The sequence below is a fragment of the Buteo buteo genome, chromosome 10, assembly GCF_964188355.1.
Source record: "Buteo buteo chromosome 10, bButBut1.hap1.1, whole genome shotgun sequence".
In the NCBI taxonomy this organism is placed as follows: domain Eukaryota; kingdom Metazoa; phylum Chordata; class Aves; order Accipitriformes; family Accipitridae; genus Buteo; species Buteo buteo.
In genome coordinates this window covers 6,818,287-6,838,601 of record NC_134180.1, presented here as the reverse complement: position 1 = coordinate 6,838,601, position 20,315 = coordinate 6,818,287, and the positions used below count along the sequence as shown (strand labels likewise).

Sequence of the window (20,315 nt, the reverse complement as noted above, 5' to 3'; positions counted from 1 at the left end):
TGTTCGGGCTGCTGAAGCACCTTGTAGCACTGGAATCATGTGCTCCAATATTTGTTAAAGGACAGGATTATTTTCCATTGATTTCAGGCTAATCACACAAAGAAAAGCAACATCTGCTGAGTGAATGGGCTCCCAAGGAGAATTAACCACTCTCACAAAGAAAAGAATGGGAAAGAGTCGAACCAGCAAGATTCTCTTTAGGAAGAAGAACATTTATTTTTAGACCCTCGTGTGGCCCCATCCACCCCTCCCTCTTTTCTGCCAGCACCGTCAGAAGCAGGCAAATACCGCTGGCATTGGCTTTTCTCCTTCCTCCCCATCATCCCCATCCCCACATCTTCACCTCTCACTGTCTGAGCCCCTCAGAAAAAAATACAATTTCTAGCGTGCCATCCCTCTATGGTGCACATGAACTTATTTGCCAGCGAAATGAGTGCAACAGAGATTATCTGAATCCATGCCAAGGTTACCTATAAAACACAAGTCAGCTGCACAAAGGTGGAGTGTGGAGCCCAGGCAATAAGATGGAAGCAATATAGGAAACTATCCTAACAAGAGTGCGGTAATTAGAATTGGGCTGTTTGTTTCCCATCGTATGAAGAGGCAAGCCATAAATCAGGAAGGCATCTGCCGTGCAGGATCCAAGGGCTCTCAAAGCAGTAGGAGAAAGCCATCCATCACCGTTAGCAGAAGGAGGATTTGAGTTTAAATTACAGATTCTCAAACTATGCATTTGCAATTGTTTGGAAACAAAGTCCTCTTTAATTTCTCCCTCGGCTCTGGGAGGGGGCTGAGCCAGCTACAGCAGGGTTCAGCTGATGCCTAATCAGGCCCCAAAAGGAGCAGAAAGGAAAAACTGAGGGGGGACCCAAGGGCTCCGGTGCATAACTGCTGCCCTCTCGCTTGAACCCTCGCACCCACCCTCTTACCCACCTTGCCTTCTTTCCTTTGTGGGCATTTTTCCGCTTACAGCATGTTTCCAAAAGAACCTGCTCCTTGAAACAGAGATGAGGCAAGAAAGGGACAATCTCAAGAGCTTTCTTCTTTCTGAACGCTCCCACTGGCACGTTGCCCTTCCCGCTGATCTCTCTGTGCTTCCACCAGCACCAAAGCCTCCTGCAGGGAAGCAGATCCCGGGTGCCTGGGGGATGCAGGATTGCCTGTGGAGCCGGCAGCTTTGCACAGCTTCTAACAGACTCATTAGTTCATGTTTTGTTGTTTTTTAATTTTTAATTCTCATTTTCAAAGTCTTATCTGTTTCAGAATCTCTGAATTTTAAAATTCCGAATAATGTCAGCATTTCTGCTCACTCAGAATTTAACATCTGGGATTTAAATACCCCTCTGTGCAGGATCCCGCACGGGTACTGGGTCTCGGCACGAGCAGCGTGGCCTCTTCTCCATGGACCAGTTCCCTGCAGGTTGTGTCACCACAGCCCCGTTTCTGCAGGAGATTTCCAGGCAGGGCCTGATGCTGGTGCTGATGCTGGCATGTTCCCCTGCATCTGGCTGGGTGAAACCCCAGGCACTCGCTTACAGCCCAGGGCAAACCCCATGTCCCGCATTTTTGGACAGATGACCCTTCCCTGGGCGCCACCTTCAGCTGAGGTTGTGGAAATGGTTCCCTCTGGATCCCAACTCCCAGCTCCTTCTGCGAGGCTCCCTGCACCTCCTTCCATCCGTCCGTCCGTCTGTCTGTCCTAGCAGCAGCAAGCAGCTGAGCACCCAGGCACCCACCTGAGCTGCTCGTCCCTCCTTTCACCAGTGTCCAGCCGCAGTGAAATTATATAAATTCCGTAATGATGGCAGCCAGGGCTATTAACTGTGCTGCTTTAATTCTCCCCCAGCATTTGCAGCCACTGAGATTTGGGGGCTGATATATATTATTTTTTCATATGAATACATCTCCAGGCAAGAAAGTAGAGCGGCAAACACAGAAACGTTCATTGCCCAGATATGAGAGGTCCCTCAGGAGAATATATCAAAGTTACGGCGTTAGCATGTGAAATATGCGGGAGTGAGAGTGAAATATTGCCTTCGCAGGCCACCGCCTATCGACAGGCTGTGGGAAGACGGCTGTGGGAGAGGGGCAGAGCTGGGGGAGGTTTTCCAGGTGAGGGTAGGGACCGGTACGTGTCCCCAAGGGTGTATTTGAGCACCGAGGAAAGTGTTTGCTGTGGATTTTGCCCTGGTGGGACAGGACGCAGGGAGTGTTTCTGGGAACGCCGCATCCATCGGCAGGCAGCGGACCGTGGACGCAGCTACTGCACAGACCCAGCTGTGGTTTGGGCACCCACGGGATTTCCATGTCCCCTTGCAGGGGAAAGGTGGGCACCCTCTCACGTTTATCAAGGGTGAAGGACCAACTGCTTGCACCTCGCGGGAGAGATGATCCCCCAACCTGGCGGGACGGAGGGGGGTGTCCCAGCCCTCGCCTCGCCACCCTTGTAAGTCACCACGTGTCGATCCCCAGATAAATGCAGGCTTGTGTCAGAATTAATCATTCTGGCAGTTTACAAGGCAATTGAAGGAAGGGGCCATGTGTCTGATTATACATCAAATAAGCCTTGGCAAATTACAAACATATCAAAGGTAGTTCCAATTAGCTGCAGTGATAGGCGGGGGACAGCACCCAGGATACCAACTCCTCCTCAGTTTGGTGTCTTGCACTCGGGAACCGAGCAATAACACGTCTGAAGATCATAAGCTGCATTCCCAAACGAAGAATGCCAAGTACTGTATTTATTTATCAGCTGCAAGTGATGGATTGCTACAAGAAGCTTGACAGCTAGATGGGGCAATTAACATATCATTTGAATATGGCTACTTGCTTGTCACACAAATGAAGAAGATGCTCTTCTTCCTTGCTCCTTGGTATAGAAGCTGAGAAAGGCCATATTCCTTCAGATTCCTTCCTGTCTCTGATGGAACAAAAAAGCTATGGCCAAAATCATGGCCTCTGCACTGGGATCATAGGGACAAGGCTTGTCTCGAGTCCTGGGTGCCCTGCAGAAAGGGGAGGTCTTGCTGTGTAAATCCCCTTGCATCTGGACAAAACCAGCCTCAAGACCTTTCCTTCTGCAGTGATTCTACCTTGGGAACAGCATCATGATAAACCATGAATGAATTTCAGACCTATGTCTCGCAGAGCCGGTGTCGCACACGCAGGGCGGCCGCTTGCTGCCGCAGCCCTTCCCTGCCACCCCGCCGTGGGATCGCCAGCGCAGCTCCCTCTCGCTTTGGGTCCTCACCCTCCTTCTCTTGGGCATCTGCCCTCAGCAGTTTCCCATCCCTGCTGCTGTGGGCAGCCCAAGCCTCGCGGGAGCAGGGGAACCTGCCAGCCACCCAGGAACAAGGCTGCTTGTTAGCTTCTTCCACTTTAGCATTATTTTTTTCCCCCCTCTATGGTCTGGCAGGCAGCCTGGGGCAGCTTGTTTCACTCCTTGGGAGCATCTGGAGAAGTGGTGATTTAAGGGGATGTGACTCACCTTGCAGTGAGGTGGGCTGGGTAGGGCAGAGGGGATGGTAGGAGCTTTTGGGTGGGTGGGGGAAGCAAAAAAAAAAAAAAAAAAGTGCTGTGCTCTGTATGCAGCCCTTAGCAGCTTGCTGCAGATGTTTTCCAGCTATGTCTAGATATAGCCTAAAGGTTCTAGGAGCTGGGGAAGGAATTGAGCCCTGGGGCTGTATGCTATGCTTGCTATGGGGATGGGAAACACTGTATGTTGAGGAGGTAAGTAATGATTTTTATAATGAGCAGCTGTTAATATACTTATTGATAAGTTTACTGACAACTGTTACAACTGGTCATGCTGAGGATGGTTAAGAATGATTATGCAGTGTGTGTTTCTTACAATACCATTTAGGCATGTTTATTATTAATGGGCCAGTGAGAATTAGAACAAGGTGAATATTGTACGGGATGGCTCCTGCATGGCTGTGAAACGTTCAGTGGATGTGGGCATTGCTTCAGCCTGCTGTGGGAGTACTCCTGGTCCTGGGTAACTCCCACGTGTGGAGCCCCGTGGGAGGCTCTTAGGGATGGGTTCCCACCGCCAACAGCTCCCTGCCATGGCAATGGGACCTTGGGTACCCCAAACCTTCCAGGCTGTCACAGCTTACTTGCAGACTATGGTGAGGCTGGCAGGGAGGAATGTTAATTTTAGCCGGCACCTGCTCCGCTCCAGGGAGTGTATTTATTTCAGAAGCACCATGTGTTTGTCTTTCTGAAACAAAAATGTTTCAAGACTTGGGGTTTGTGGAGAGCTTCCAAAAACCTGGGATAATTGCAAATTGAAAGGAAAATGTGGTGCAAAGAATTAAAATGTCTATGAAGACAAAATCTGAGTTTTCAGGTGGTTCCATTAACAGTCTGTCCGCATTCCAGCAGATATCAGATGCGTCTGTGTTTTTAAAAACAGCACTCAAATTGTTCCCAGTCCCACCTCTAAAATAAATAAATGCATACATAAGCTTGTGCCTGATGAGAATGAGCTCTGCCAGCTCATCAGAATAAAATGTCAGCAAATGCCAGCAAGTTCCTGACCTTAATTCCAGCAGACGTGCCTTCCTCCCCTTTCTGAAGTTTTTTGCTTCTTTCCCAGCCCTTGTTATTTAGATGTTAATCGCCAGGTTTTATTAGGCAGAAAAGGCATTTACTTGCTGTGCTGACCTGTATGCAAGCCTTGCTTAGTGCTTCTTTCACCTGGGACTGTGCAGGTGACTGGAGGGACAAAGTGACTCCCTGCCCAAGGCCACTTGGGTTCACAGGTAGCGAGCTTTGGGAAGCTCTGCTGTCACATAGGTGTATGCTCTAGTGTACTCTTTAACTGCAGGACCGTGACCCTAAAAGAATTTGCTGCTGTAGGATTTTGTGGAAGGACCTTAAAGCAGTCTGGAGCACCCAACTATGAGCTGGATCCTACCTTTCCTATCTGAATGCTTGCCTAAGGGCCAATTTGCTTTATAATTTATCGCTTGGAGCTGCAAAATCTGCCATCTGCTCACTTCCTCTCATAGCCACGCTCTGCGACATTTTTCATTCCCACCCACATCCAGCACAATAAAAAATATTTACATACCTGGCCAAAAGCCCTTTTATTATTGCCCTCCAGAGGCAGGGCCTCCGGAGCACAAACAGCGCACAGTGGATTTTCCCCAAAACCCCTGTGCTGCACTGTTGCTGTGGAAGCAACACATGCAATGATGGCTGTGGGTACATTGAATCTCTCGTTTTGGGGGCACTAGCAGCAAGAGGAGGGGGATGCTGGCCTGCTGGGCTGTGGTGTGTGCTCACCGCTGCCTTGTTTGCCCATGGTTGTCCGCTCCTCCCACGATGGTGTGGCACAAGAGTTGTGGGGAAAGCCACAGCTTTGCCATGCTGGCAGAAACAGCGTTTGGGGTGCAAAGTGCCCTGCAAATATGACATTTCCCCATGTCTCCCAGACTAGATGAAGGATTGCAGGTGGTTTCTGTTATAGGCTGTGGATGTTACAGAAACAAATACATCTTTCTGCTGGAAATACTGCAGTATTTTCATAGTGGTGGCTTTTGAAGGGTGAGACTAGACGATGCACGCTGATGCTGGCAGGCCAGACAGCCTTTATAAAATATTTGCACACTATCAGCTCTTTTCTCATCTTAAAACCTACCAAAGCTTTGTGATGCTTTGAAAACCACCATGGGCAAACTTGGAAAGCTCCTGACCAACTCTTTCGGGCCCTTTGCTTTTGGCTACGGCGCAGACCAACGCAGGAGCGTGCTGCCAGCTGGGGTGACAGCCGGCTCACCCCACTGCTCCCCGGGGCACCCCAGCAGCCGCTGCCGGAGGATGTGGCGGAGCTGCCAGCCCTGTCTGGAGGGGTCTCCACAGTGGGCGCACGGTGATGGGCTTTTTTTTTTTGTCCGGCTTACATGTAAGCGTGGCAAGAACATCGTCTCAACTTCCCAGGATGTAAAAAGGAAGCCTGTGAATCACGGGTGGGGCGTGGAGCAGGTTTCCCTGGGGTGCTGGGGCAGGAGCAAGGGCAGAAGCCCCCGAAAGCCCTGAGGTGCTGGGGCAGGAGCAAGGGCAGAAGCCCCCGAAAGCCCTGGGGTGCTGGGGCAAGGCTGGAGAAGGCGACGACCCCTCCGGTCCGGTTTGAGCTTTCTGTACTGCATTTCACCGCCTTCCCGGGAGATGGCAGGCCAGCTTTAGAAATCCCCAATCTTCGGCTGGCAGCGAGTAGGCAACCGCAACCTGAGCCGGGAAAAAGCTGGGCGAAAGCCCCCGGGGGGGAGCGGGGACCCGACCCGCAGCGCTGCTCCCCTCCTCCGGCCGCCTGGGAGGCTGTTAGACGGATGGGTCCTTCCCAAGGTCCTTGGGGTTGGTTCAAGGTGGCACGGCCCACGTCCCCAACAGGAGGTCCCCCTGGCTTCGGGGAGGTCCCATCCTGCTCGGGTGGCACCGGGGACCTTTGTCCCGGGGCCGCTGCGCTAAAGGCGGGCGAGCCACGGCGGCTGGCACCGGGTGGAAAGGGACGGTTCCGCCAAACCGAGCAAACCGGTCATGCAACTTCAACCGTGTAATTCCAGAGCTTCTAATTATTGATTTTGGAAAGGGAGGAAACGGGTGCTGGGCTTGCAGGACGGACGGGAGGGTGAGAGTTTAATCCTCTCCCCCGTTTTTCTGGGATCTCCTGTACCTCCTGGTTGTGATGGTGGTGGGCTGCTCCTGGGATCGAAAGCCCAGAAAGGGTCTCCCAGGTGCAAGGGAAGGCAGAGTTGGTCGCTGATCCCAGAGAAAAAAAAGAAAAAAAAAGAAGAAAAAAAAAAAAAGACAGTTAATTTTTGTACCATCACAGGAAGGTGGAATCATGTGAAATGCCGCAGGTATCCTCAACTCCCTGCAGCCCCTTTGTGACTTTGTCTGGAGCGCTGCCCAGTACCACCCGAATTGCACTTGGGGCAACAGGTGGGGGTGGGTAGAGCTGCCACCCCTCCAAGCTGCTGTTTCCATGCTGCAGCAGTACCGAGCCACTGACAGGAGTGCCATGAGCTGAGAGTCCAGAAACAACTGTGGAGCAAGGCTCGTCCCCAGTATTTGAAGATCTGTCCCCAGGTTGGTCCTAGGCGCTGCAGCAGTCGGTGAGAACAGCCGCTGCGACTGTGGAGGAGGCCAGAGAAGCAGGCTATGGACTGCCCCGGGCATCCACTACCCACCAGGGTCTGCAAAGAGCCCCAGCACTGCCAGGCAAACCCACTGGGACAAGCTGGTTTGTTCTCCAGGCTCTGAAGGCTTTCCATCGAACACCCATGTCTGCGCCGGGGGGGAAAACCTCCCCGAAGGCACCATTCACTGAGGAGATGCTCGCCAGCCCTCCCACACAGGAATTCAGTTCTTTGCCAAATCCACAGGGCTTTGCTAGTTGTGGAAAGCCAGCAGTCAGCAAGACTGTATGTCTTTAATCAAATTTAGCACAGGAACAGGGCTCCAGAGAAGCTGTGAGATCTCTGTCCCTGGGGTTACTTGCAACCCACCTAGACGCAGCCCTGAGCTGCTGCTCTCGTCTTGAAGCTTGTCCTGCTTGGGGCAGGCGTTGGACTGGAGACCTCCCGAGGACTTCTCCACTGGCTGTATCACTCCCAGCACCTGGGACTTCAACGCTGTCTGCTAAACATTTGCTAGAGGTAAACAGAAACCTTCAGCAAGAACCCAGAGCATCAACCACCACGGAGCAGATCCAAGCCCAAGACTGTCCCACCACTGGCTTCTGCCTGTCCCGGACTTAAGTGAGCTCAAGCGCCTTGTGGGTGTTCAGTTCTCCGCACCCTTTTTGCCCTGGGATCTCTGCAAGCGCAGTCCCCAAGCTGCTGCAACGCATGGCACTGATCCCCTACCCCCTTCCAAAAGGAGGAGTAAAGGTTTTCAAGAGCCCAGGGCTCGCTGGCATCCCATTTCGGTGGGAAATCATCCCTCGATTCGCTTGTCCGAGCGCTGACAGCTCTGTGTGATCCCACTGTGAGCCCGGTGCGGGGAAGCTGGCAGCACAGCAGCTATTCCTGTACACCTCTCGTGGGCATGACCGAGCACAGGGATTTCTCAGCTGATGTCCTGTAATTGTCTGTGCCCAGCCTGTCATTATTTGAGCCTCTGGGGTGGGTGGAAAGCCCATTCCACTTTGAGGAGAAACGATAATTTTTCAGCTGCAGCTGAAGCACTGTGGCTGTGGCTGGCTCTGAACTATGTTATAAACTCAAAGGAAGTTTCACCACATCGATTCAGTCTGAAAAAATCAATGACCCTGAATCTGTTATGCCCAGGGAAGGGTCAACAGCTAGCACCGCTGTTTGCATTGCAGTCATTTAGAAACCTGAGGCACGCGAGGGAAATATGCTCCGGCGTGTAGAACCATGCAAACAGAGCAAGGCAAGGGCTTTGGGAATTGTGGAGCAGGGGGATGTGTCTGCCCCGGGAAAGGCTTGTCCCAAGCGGTGCCTCCGATGTGTGAAGGCCTGTGTGAGCTCTTCAGCCACGCTGCGGCGCGATGAGCTTCGCGGCTGCTATGGTGGGTGTTAAAACACCGAGGGATGGAGCCCTACCTGAGGGTGCACTATGTGCGTGAGGGTAAGGGGTGAAACAGCCTGGACCTGCAGTCAGAGCTACGTGAGCGGATCCCTGCGCATCTGGAAAGCCACTCTGGGGTGCTTTGGGTGCGCGGGGGAGCGGAGTCACAGCCTTCAGGGCTTTCGTAAGGTAGAGCACAGCGGGGTCTGGTCTGGTCACAGGGACTGGCCTTTCCTTAAGCACAAGATGGAGATTTTTTTTCACCTCCAGCTCACTTGATTTCCATCGTGCCTGGTGTCGATACAAAGGGTTGGATACAGAGTTCGTTGACCCGAGCGTTTGCAGCAGCCCAGGCTCTCCCCCCCAGGAGAGATGCGTTTCTCAGGCCCCTCTCCCAAACCCCCAGCGTTCCCCCACCGCTCAGCTGCCCCCCTTCACCGCGACCACTTGCAAAGCTTTTTTTTTTTATTTTCCTTTTTTTTTTTTTAATTTTTAAAACTTCAGCGAGGCCGGCCTGCAGACCCTACCCAGCGCACTAGATGTCAGCGCTCCCTTCCCCTAGCGCCCCTTTCGGGTCCTCCTCATTGATTAACGCTTCCCTACCCCTCCCCGCTGGCCGAAAGCGGAGGGAACGGTGCTCAGCCCCGCGTTCCCAGGCAGCCCCCGCCTCTCCCCGTCCTTCCTCCGCTGCTCCGCGGCGGCGCGTCCCCGCCCCGGGGCCGGCGGGGGGCGGAGGTTCGGCGGCGGCGGCGGGGCCGGGGCCGGGGCCGGGGCCGGGCGCGCTGCAAGGGGCAGCCCGGCCACCGCGGGGCCGCCATGCCCGCCAAGTCCAAGTATAACCTGGTGGACGATCGGCACGACCTCCGCATCCCCCTGCACAACGAGGACGCCTTCCAGCACGGCATCTGCTTCGAGGCCAAGGTGGGGAGTGGGCGCGGAGGGGGTCCGGGGAGGGGGGGATCCCTGCCCCAACCCTCGTACCCCAACCCTCGTACCCCAACCCTCCGGGCTTCCCTGTTTTCCGGCTCTCTTTTCGCCTAGCCGTGGGTTTTCTCTCCCTTTCCCCGGGAGCCCTTTCCCGTTGGCGTTGCCTGCTCTCCCCTAAACTCGGCTGCAAAGAGTTGGGTGAGGCTTCCCACCCGTCCCGTAAGGATGTCCAAGCTGGTGGGATGGGGTAGGTTGGAGCGGAGTCACCCTGCTGCTTCATCCGAGCATCCCCTCCTTTGGTCCTGCGTCCCCCCCCCTTTGGTCCTGCGTCCCCCCCCTTTGGTCCTGCGTCCCCCCCCTTTGGTCCTGCGTCCCCCCTCCTTGGTCCTGCGTCCCCCTCCTTGGTCCTGCGTCCCTTCGTGGCTCTGCACGGTGTCACTTGGGGACGTTAGCCCCGGAGAGCCAGGGATTGTGTGCGTCTTCCTGGGAATGAGACGAGGGCTTGGGTTTTGCTCCGCTTTTCCAGCGCTGTGAGTAATGCTGGAGTGCCGGTGTGATGGGGGACACGGTTGGTGTCTGCAGGATGCCTTGTACCCTGGTGCTGCTGTAAGTGGGATAAATTCAGGGTGTGAGCGGACGGAGGAACTGTGTGCCGTTTGTGGCGCGGTGCAAGAGGTCAGGGCCGCCTGCCTGAAATAAAAGCTTGCTATTTCTCCTTGCAGATATAAACCATTCTTAGTAGTGGATTTGGCAGGAAACGCTCTTTTTTTTTTCCGTTGGGACCTCTTAGTCTCTTACTCCGCTTAGGCTGTGGCTTCCCACAGGCTGAGTGCTTGCGATCTCGCAGCAGGCTGGGAAAAAGCCAAGCTACCCGTCCGCGTTGCCCGGCCCCGAGCAGGTAGCACCGGTTGGCAGAGCACTGGGAAGTAGCTGGCCATGAAATTTGAAAAGGGGAAACATAAAATCCTGCCCCCTTTGCTTTTCCTGAAGATACAGTTACCACGCTGATGAGACGCTCAGGTGAGGTTGACTTGGAAAAAAACCTGGTGTAAAACAGTTCTGAGTGGCAGGGAGGCAGACATGTGTCGCACGCCGTTGTCCTCGGAGCGCATGTGCTGGCAGGGGAAAAAAAAAATCACAGATTTGGCATCTAATTGTGTGCAGTGCCCTGGGGGCAAGGCTGCTGCTCGTTGGAGGGTGTCAAAGTGTTATTTTCCCTCTTTTCTCAGGGCTGGGAGGGTTCCTCTGCAGAGGCCATTGCCTGCCCGATGGCAGGCACCGTGCTGCAGAGAGCAAAACAGCAGAGGAGTTGTTTATGGAGCAAACTTAAACCTGCTTTGCAACTGTTTCCTGGGAAAGACTGTTCAAATTCAGCTTTGCAGCCTTTTGCTCCTGGATTATTGGAGCCGACTGCTGTTTTACTGCCAGCACCTGCTTACCCCTCACCTGCGGGGAGGCTACAAAGCATCTCCCCTTCTAAATCCCACGTGCCTCTTCCATGCCAGGTTTGGGTGGCCTGGCTTGGGGGGCGAGGAGTGGGATAGGGCTTCAGTTTTCCCTCGGTCTGCTCACGGCTCATCTCTTTTCCATGCTGCTGGTCTGGCTGCATTAATGGGCTGGTCCATATTAGTCTTTGTTAGCTCCTCTTTCTCTTATTTTGTATCCTGTAGGACGCGTTAATGCCAAGCAGAATCCGTACGAAACCCAGCTTCCAAATTTGTGGGTTTCTCCAGCAGCCCCTGATGCCAGATGCAGAATGCAGATGGCTTAGGCAATTACTCCATCCTTTTATTAGATTGCTAGAGATTAATTAAATGCTTACACTCCTTTAGTTCCTTTTATCCCCAAGAATCCCGAGAGCTTAAACCCGCACAGCTCTTGTTTTGGCCAGGCACCCAGTGCGAGTCACAAAAATGAGGAACTCTGATTTAGAGCGGAACTTTGGGGGAAGATTAAAGAAGAAAAATGCTCATCTGGGGCGCCGGGACTCGTGTGCCTGTCTCCTAGAAGCCTCCTGGGATTGCTGATAGCGCGGGCGGTGGGGATCCCGGTGTTACAGCCCTCGGCAGCTGGATCAGTGCTCTTTGCTCTGGCAGCCTGGGATTCCTGACAAGCTTGCTTGGGGCTCACTGCAGGGGGGTAACGTGAACCTGGGTCGGTATGTGCTGATGTATTCTTTTAATTTTTAATTTTATTTTTACACTCAGACCTACACTGTCTGCTGCTGTCTTGAAATGGCACATGTAGCGGATGTAGCGCGTGTTTTGGTTCATCAGTAGCTGCTGGCATCTGTGCTGCTGTTCCCCTTGTCTCTTTTCCCAGGGAGTCCCGGCATCCCAGGGTGGGTGGCCATGGGCAGTCAGGATTTGCGCCCTTTTTCAAGCACAGAGCGATGGACTTGCTCTGAAGCAAGCGGTGCTGTCACATGCGATGCTGTCAGGAGACTTGTGTTGCTCATCCCCACTGAGGCCACTTGCAGCCATATGCTCTGGCATGGGGGACACCGAGTCTGAGCGAAGTGTCCTCTAAGGATTATGTTAATCCATTTTCTGGAGATAAATCCAATAGCTGGAAAATCCCACTCCATCTTCTCAGGAATAGTAATACATTTCACACTTTTAGATCTGTTTTCATTGGCCACTCTCTTGGCACCAAACCCCTCTGTGTCCCGGAGGCACCTCGGCCAGGCTGCTGGGAATTGGAGGAGCTGGCTCTGAGGGGAGGCAGGGCATTTGTTTTCTTCTGCGTTTTGTGGTCTGAATTGTTGAATAAAATCAAAAGCCTGGCCTCTTGGGTTAGCTGAAGCGTTCGGATGAAAGAGCCGGGAGCTGCAGCATGGCGCAGGGGAGCGGCCAGAAGTTCCCCCTTGTGCGGTGGTTTTCTGGTTAAATAAATGGGTATGTAGAGAGTAAAGACGCCTCCTGTCCTCCTCCACCTCTCCACCCAGAGCAGCTCCTCCAGTCGGGATGAGGAGGAGGGGATGCGAGCTTAATCCTTATCTTCCCAAAAGCCTTGGTGCTGCAGGACAAAACCCAAGGGCCACCTTGCGCAACACCAGCGACTCTGCGCAATCAGAAATCATGACTCAGGCTACTCCAGTGCCTCCGGAGAGGTCAGCATGTAGAGGGAATTAAACGGGGTGGTGGAGCCTGCATTGGAGTGCCAGATCCCCCATCTGTTCAAGTGCAGGGGTGCTGCTGGGTTCACACAGGGAAGCCCGTTCTGGGCTCCTGTCATTAAAGCCTCTTTTGGGAGCTCGCTGGGCTGAGCTCTCCTCCTGCCCTGGCGGTCTTGTGGTCCAGAGCAAGGTCCCACCTACCAAATACCCATTATTTGGAAACAGCTGTTAAACCTTCAGTCCCGAGACTCATTAATCCATTCACTGTTCCCTAATGTACCTGGTTCCCAATGAAGGGGCAGATGGGTGCAAGGACCCTCTTTGCTACTCCCCCATCTGCAGGCGAGGGGAGAAGGAGCTGTCTGAGCAAACCTTGGTCCTCGGGCAGACCCACCGCCTGCAGTCCAGGACTGCCGTGGGCTGCGACAAGACGTGCTGAAACCTGGTGTTCCTCATACCGGACCCGTTCGCAGATAAATGTGGGCCTGGAGGTTTGGGAGGATTGCTGTTCTTCTGGGCAGCAGGTGGTTTTTTTGGGTTTGGGTGGTGGGTTTGGGGTGGTTTTTTTTTTCCCATAAGGGATCTTGGCAAGCAGGCTTTTTTTTTTTTTCATGTTTCTCAGTACTTTTCTCCGCTTTTGTGCGTGGGAAACTGAAGTTGAACGGAGCATCTGCTGCTGTCTATGTTTGGAGATGGGACATGAAGGAGATTTTAGTCTGATCCAGTATGTCCCTTCCTGCGAATCCCTCCAGCTCACCTGCCTGCCACCCTTCCCAAGGCTGTGAGCACTGGCAGAGCCTGCTGGTTGCTGCAAGGATAAATCCTTTATCATAAAAATAATTATAGCCTCAGGTGAACACTAAGCAGCAAATGCATGTATGTTTCCACTCTTGTGTATATTTTTATGTATTTAAGGGCCGTACGTAAAAGCATTTGAGGTAAGTTGAGTTGCAGGCAGCTCGGATCGAGGTCTTCAGTTTCCTCTCCTCTGCTTCAGGCTCCCTTCCCAGCAAGGTTCCCTCTCCTGGAGGGCTGCGAAGCCAGAGACAGGTTGTGTGAAGCTCTGCACCTCTTTAGCTGGCTGGGAGAGGCTTGGCAGCTTTATTTGGGGGCTGTTTGTACTGGCAGCTCTCGAGTACGGTGTGCTCTGTCAGGGCTGCTCAGACCGGAGCAAAGCTGCAGTGTGATGTAGCCCAGGATTGCTTGCTCAAGGCTATAAATAACCTTCCCAAGTGCCACAAAAGTTCTCGTCTGAAACGGTGGCATATTTCTGCCATGCTTGTGAAGTCAGTTCACAGGCTGCCTAGCGAAGCTCTTAGCAAAAAAAACCAAAAAACTCTGCTGGGATTTGGCAAAGCCGTGTGTGCCCAGACTGTGGGTACCGGGAAGGCAGCTCGCAGGCTCGGCAGATGCCAGAAGGTCCCGAGGAAGAAGCGACGGGGGTGGGATGCTCCCAACCCTGCTTTCTGCCTGCTGAAACGCTCCGGTCTCGCACATCCCATACACGGACACCTGTTAAGGCTGGAAGTGCGGGGAGCTCAGCCCCTGCGTGGGGGGGCAGCTGCGGGCAGCGTGGGGTATGGAAATGGGGCGAGTGGACAGCCCTGCGTCATTGGCATGGGAAAATGTCAGCTCTCCTGCTGCACCCACTTGCTCTGCGTCCCAGTGGCCCTGCTGCAGGACCGCATCCTGCTGCAAAGGTGTCTCCCCTTATTGCACGAGTCCCGTTTCGGCCGGTGAGAGGGGAGGGGGGCGTGTGGTGCACGTGGCTCTGGTGGGTGCTGGGGTCTTGTCTTGGGACCCCCAGCGCTGTGCGTTGTAGGCACTCGAGTCCCCACGTAGCTCATAGGCAACGCAAGCGTTTCTAGGATCAGCAGGCAGGTAAGCAGTAATATCCTTAGGGCATCAGCTTGACCGGTGCTGCCTGGTGTGAGGTGCCCCTATATTGATGCCCACTGCCTGGTTACGGAGCTCTGGACAGGTCCGACATGCTGCCTTAAACTACCTGGCTCCCAGGGCTGGATGCACCCTGGTGTCCTCAGGGTGCAGAGCCCCGCTAAGGGAGGACTGGGCAGGGCTGGAGCCCTCCAGCTCAGCAGAGAGCCTGCTGCACCCGCCTCTGGGCTCAGGCTGGAAAGCCAAGGCTTTTTTCCATGGAAGTCAGCTGGCATCCCGACTTTTCCGTCCCTTTTGGCCTCTGAGCCCACACCACCGCAGTCTGAGTAAACTTCCCCCCTTTCCTTCCAGCAAGGCTGGGTGTTCCTGGGGTGCAGGGCAGAGCTGGGGCCGTGCCAGCCCGGCCCCGTGGCTTCCCCGGGTGAAGGCTGCGCGTGGGAGAGTGGGAGTACCGGGACAGCAAAAGTCCCAGGAATTGGATTTCTCCTTGCTTTCCCTGACCACAGCAGCCCTGGGAGGAGCCCTTATCAGCCAGGCTGCAGAGAGGCTGGGTGTTGCCCCAGACACTGGGGAAATAAGAGATTTCGAATCTCTGCGCTCAGGGTGCCTGGCTGGGCGCTGGTGCCCGAGCACTTTGGCCCTTGCTTCGTGGCACAGCCGTGTGTCACGGGGCTGATGTCCCAGCACCCGGTGTGGCCTCACGCCACCCTGGACTCTTCAGAAACCTCAGGACCCTCACACCCCGTATCTGATGCCTTCCACACGGCTGCCAGTACCTCCAGTAACCCCTCCCCAGCCTGGGCGCGGGATCGCCTGTTCCAACGAGGCTCTCCCGGCCCCGAGGACGGCTGCGTAGCCCACGGTGCGATGCCCCAGCCTGGCGTTGGTGCCAGCGTGTGTCTTCTCCCTGCGCTGCCCTGCTGCCTGCCTGCCTGTAGCTCCTCTGCAGAACCAGCGGCTCTTCATCCGTGGCAAGCTCCCTAACTCGGGGACAGCTTTCGAAGCTGGAAACCCGGCAGCCAGCCAATGTAGGCTCCACTGTAAGTTGGGTATGATTCAGCCCTGACCTTTGCACGCAGTTATCAGGCTGGCAGAGCAGCAGCGTGTCTCCCTGGGGAAGGCGGCAGCTCCTCTCCGGAAAGGCTTTCGCTGCCCGCCGCTGCCCGCCACCCACAAGGGTTCTCATCCGCACCCTCTGGAAGTGTCCCCCTGTCAGGGATGCGATGGGCCTTCGGTTTTCTGAAAATATCTGCCACCTGCTGCCAAGGAAAAAGCACCTTCTCCAGAAAATTCATTTCTGGCAGAGCAGAAAATGAGCAATATTAAACAACCTCAAGGAAAAATGAGAAACGGAGTGACTTGTGCAAACGTTGCTTTGGCAAAATGCTCTCCTTTGTTTTCTTGGGTTTTTTTCCCTCTGGCCTGGGGAGGGCTGGTATTTCCCTGAATTGGGCAAGTCTTTCGTAAGCCATGGGCAGAGGGTGCGTGGTGTGGGCTGTGTCTAGAGGCCCCTTCCAACCGTGCCTGGGACGGACAGGGGAGCCTGTTTGCATGGCAGGGGGACAGTAAGCCACCTCCCTTTTGGGTGCCAAGAAGCCCGATGGGTGACGGCCACCAAGTCCGTGCCGTGGCAGGGAGCTGGGGCTGCCCTTTCCCAGGGGCTGGGGATGGACCGATGGAAGACCGAGTCCCACACGTGGGGGATGAGGAGCAGCAGGGCGTGCGGGGGACCGAAAGCACCCTGCAAAACAGGTACTTCGTGCCTGCCTGCCCGTGCTGGCTGTTTGCAATGCGAGGGCTGCCTTTGTGGGGTTGCCAGAGTGCCTCGTTCCAGGAGGGACCCCCTTGGCTGCCCATTCACTGGCGCTCCAAGCGGGTGGCCTTTCTCCTCCTAATTGGGCTGAGGAGGAGGGGGCTGCCTGGGACTGCCCTCCCCACTGAGCCAGGCGTGTTCCCCACCTTCAGAGCGTGGGGATCGGTGACCCCCTAATCCCGCCTGGCTCTTGGGTGCAGGTGGGGGGGCTCCCCCTCTGCCCCCCCCCCGCCCCGTCCGCCTGCAGGGTGGTGGGGCTACGGATCTGGAGGCAATTATTTGGGAAAGCTGCGTCCTGCATGTGTGCATATGGTTTCCTCCTCCTCCTCTTTGGTTCCCGGGGGCTTGGAGAGGGTGGGTTCTTTCATGGGTTTATTTTCTTTGTCAGCTCTCTTTCACACAGCTTTATTTTCCTTCCTTTTGTCTCGGGCGCCTTCCTTTCTCCTCCCTGGGCTGAGCCCCGGCCCCGCTGCCTCCTTTTCCTGTGGGGTCGACCTGCTGGCACGGATGCTGGCACAGATGCTGGTCCAAGCCCTGGAAGCCACCACCACGCCTGGCACTTCACTTGGGGCACGTGGATTTTAAAGGAAGGCAAAAGTCTATGCCTGGGATCTGAGACCCCCCCATGCTCGGGGGTCCCTGGGGCTCCTGCCCTGGGAGGAGGGAGCTGGGTCTCAGCGTTGGGGTGGGATGATGGGGGAGCCCTGCACCCCGCAGGCTCCAGCTGTTTTGCCCATCCTCACCTCTGCCTCGCCTGCTTTTCCCCCACAGCTCTTCCCAAAATGAAAGTTGGTGCTGGGAGTAGGAGGGCTGGAGGAGAGCAGAGAAGGAGTGGCCCTCAGTGCACTTATTGCCTGCAAATCACTAGTAAATATGGGTGGTTTCTCAGGCCATCTCCACTCCTTGCCTGGGAAATAATAGTTTAGCTGAAAGGCTGACCTCCAAGTCCACATTTTTGGGGGATGCTCATCACATTGTGAAGGGCTCCTCCTCTGCAGTGCAGTTCCCACATGTGATTTTTGCCCTGAAGACAAAAATAATCTGGGGAGACTTTGTCCATCTGTTGAGTTTTATGAAACGTGCAAAAAAATACCTGCCTCCGGAGTGGAGGGAGAAGTGGGTGTTATCGGAGCTGTGAGCACAGTAATTGTGTGAAGTGAGCCCACGTCAGGGCTGGAGGTGCCATGGGCTCTGCTGGGGTACGCTCCCACGGGATGGGGGATGCCGGCAGGATGCCGTGGAGCCTGGGTTTGGGAGCAGAGGCGAATCCTGCATGGTTTGTGACCTGAGCCCCTTGGTTCGGGTGCTCACAAGCATGGGCTGGAGGGGAATAGCTGAATAAAGGGGCATCGACAGGTCAGCATCAAGACAGTTCCTATTGCTGGTGCAGTTTTCCAGGAGGGCCATCCAAAGAGGTCCAAGGTGGTGTCTGGTTTCTGCTCCATCGCTTGCTTATGGGGCAGCCCGGCCCTGACAGTCTCGCACACGCAATTACAGGCGTGACGGAGCGTTGCTGCTGGCCGAGGTTGTGGTCATCAGCCAGAAGGTTGGCATTGCTCGGATTCATGTGGCCGTGGGAGCCAGCTGTGGACGGGGCTGTCTCCTGCCCAGCTGATAGCTGCCACCCCTTGCCCTGTCCTTGCACGTGGCTGTACTCCGCGCTCGCTTGTGCAAGGAAAACGCAGGGAGAAGGACGGCAATTACCCCGCCGGTGGCAGTGACCTCATGCTGTTGGGAATAACTGGAAGAAGGTAGGCATCCTCTGGCTGTCCCCTTTGCTAGCAGAAGTCTGTCCCTCTTAGAATTCAAGCTAAAAAGTCTCCCTTGCAGGTGAGCGGGAAGCAGTGCTGGGGGTCCCCGGCAGAAGAGCAGCGTGGGGAGGCTTGGTGGGAGAGGTGCTGTGCAGCTGAGACGTTTGCCTGGCAGGGGAAGATGGAGAAAGGTTTCTTCTTTACGTGCTGCACGGTGACAGCGTGCCCAGGGCTCTGGCTGCCTCAGCCCTCCTCCTTGCCTCCTCCTTTTTACTGATGGTTTTCAGACTTTATATAAGAAAAGGGAATCGATTGATGTCAAAGATGCCTCTATTAATATGACCTGAACCTTTGAAGGGAGTGGGAAGGCTGTGTTTAGGGGATGCGACTGAAAACTTATCAAGACCTGTGCTTTTTGCAGTTGGGCGTTCAGCGGTTGGGGTCTGGGCAGTTAACGCCGCCTTTGCCGACGGCGTTCATCGTGGGCTTTAATTCCCGGTTACATAAAGCTGCCCTGCACCGTGGCAGCCTGCTCAGCACGTGACGATCATGCCAGCTGTTTGGTGTTTATTTTTATATCCTCTCTCTTCGCATCTACTCTCAGCACCGACTGCCCGGTGCCTGTCGCTGGACGCCTGCCTTCGTCTGCGCCCCGGGGCGGGAGCCGTGCCGCTGGGGACGGCCTCGCCGAGCGGGTGGGCTCGTGGATTTTGGGGTGCGGGCAAAGAGGGCTAGCACGGAGGGCTCTCTGGGACAGCATGCCCGCAGAAAGCCCAGGTGTGGTCACGCAGCCCCCGTGCTGTGCCCTCGATAGAGGTGGCAGAAGCATCCCAGCGGAGAGGAGCCGGGAGTCCCGCAGCGGTGCTGGGTGAGAAATAACCGCTCTCCGCGGGCTCTGCCTGTACGGTGACCCTTAGCACGTGTTCAGCCGTTCAAGCACCCGTCTCGGCGCTGGTGCTCGGAACCAGTGACCTGGGTTTTCGTGTTGTTGGCGAAGGTTATGGCCGTATTCACAGGAACACGTAGCCCTGCCGAGGTCGGTGCCTGCGCTGCGCTGCGGAGGGTTACGTCAGCGCTCATGTCGAGATGAAGCGTGGGAGCACAGGGGGCTAGTAAATAGACTCAAAATGCTTTTCTTCTAACTACATGTTTTTAGTGCTCAGCATTGACTCTTCGTTGCTTGTCTGTTTTCTGATCCTTCTTCTGAATCTGCCCTCTTCCATTTTATTTTTAAAAAAGGTTTTGTTCGGCATCTCTCCGTGCTGGGTCGCAGTGGCGCTGCCTTTGGTCCCCTTTGAATAGCAAAGCGGCTCCTTTATTCTGGAGGCTTGGCCTGGAGGCTCAGCATCACTGCAAAAACAGCCGAGGGTTTGGCAGGGCTGTAATTAAGCAGTGAAGGGCCTGTCACAGGACAGGTTGCCCAAGCTATTTTAGGGATATTCCAATATCTAGGTCTATAGTAGATGACTCAGTGCAGCCAAGGGGATATTGGCTTATACCTGCGTACTTTGATCATGGCATAGATGAATGAGGCCAGCAAATAAGGGCTGCTGAATCCTTGAAACATTGTGGTGAGGGAACAGCTTCGTGGTGGGAGGCGTGCAAGGCTTCGGGTGCAGTGGGCAAAACGCCGCCTGTTCCCCAAAAGTGACCCTGGGTTCCCTCCAGCGATGCCATCGAGGCCGCGGTGGGACCATGAGGTTTCCAGTGCCGTGGAAACTCGACTAATCTGCTCTTTCTTTCCTTCCAGTACATCGGAAGCCTGGATGTGCCACGGCCAAACAGCCGGGTGGAGATCGTGACGGCCATGCGGCGGATCAGGGTGAGCACGGCGAGGATGCTCCTTCTTCTTCTGCATCGGGGTGGCGGGGGCAGCACTCCTCCATCTCCTCTTACAGCCTTCTCTTGCATAAGTCCTGTCCTCCAGGTTATTCATAACCCTGTATTTTTCACCGTCCCTCTCTCCATTGAGATCTCCGCGTAACCCAGGGGCGACGCCTGCAAATTTCGTGTGCCGCACCGTCGCGTTTGCAGCATCCCCAGCGCTGGCTGTCCCCCGCGGTACCCAGGCATCCCGTGTGCGGTGGCTGGGGTTAGCCGCAGCCCAAGCGGTAGCAGGATCGTCTCTGTGCCCGTGGTGCTGCGTCCCATGGCGGAGCCTGGGGTGGAAGGTGGGTGCGGGACGTGGGGCTGCCGGCACTGGATGGAAACCGTAGCGTGTCTGCGATTCGGAGGATGTCCTTGCGTGTCAGTTCCGATTCAAAAGTAA

General features: G+C 55.1%; 1 protein-coding gene across 2 annotated transcripts in view; it reads left to right on the top strand.

Annotated features, from left to right (window-relative positions):
- The first annotated feature begins 9,289 nt into the window (after nt 1-9,289).
- Nucleotides 9,290-20,315, top strand: part of NOS1AP (nitric oxide synthase 1 adaptor protein) — a 42,297-nt gene continuing 31,271 nt past the window's right edge. For both annotated transcript variants that reach the window (XM_075038377.1, XM_075038376.1), the window contains exons 1-2: nt 9,290-9,462; nt 19,797-19,868. In XM_075038377.1, the coding sequence (XP_074894478.1) occupies nt 9,358-9,462; nt 19,797-19,868 (177 nt within the window). In that variant the 5' untranslated portion in view covers nt 9,290-9,357. The remainder of the gene's footprint in view (nt 9,463-19,796; nt 19,869-20,315) is intronic.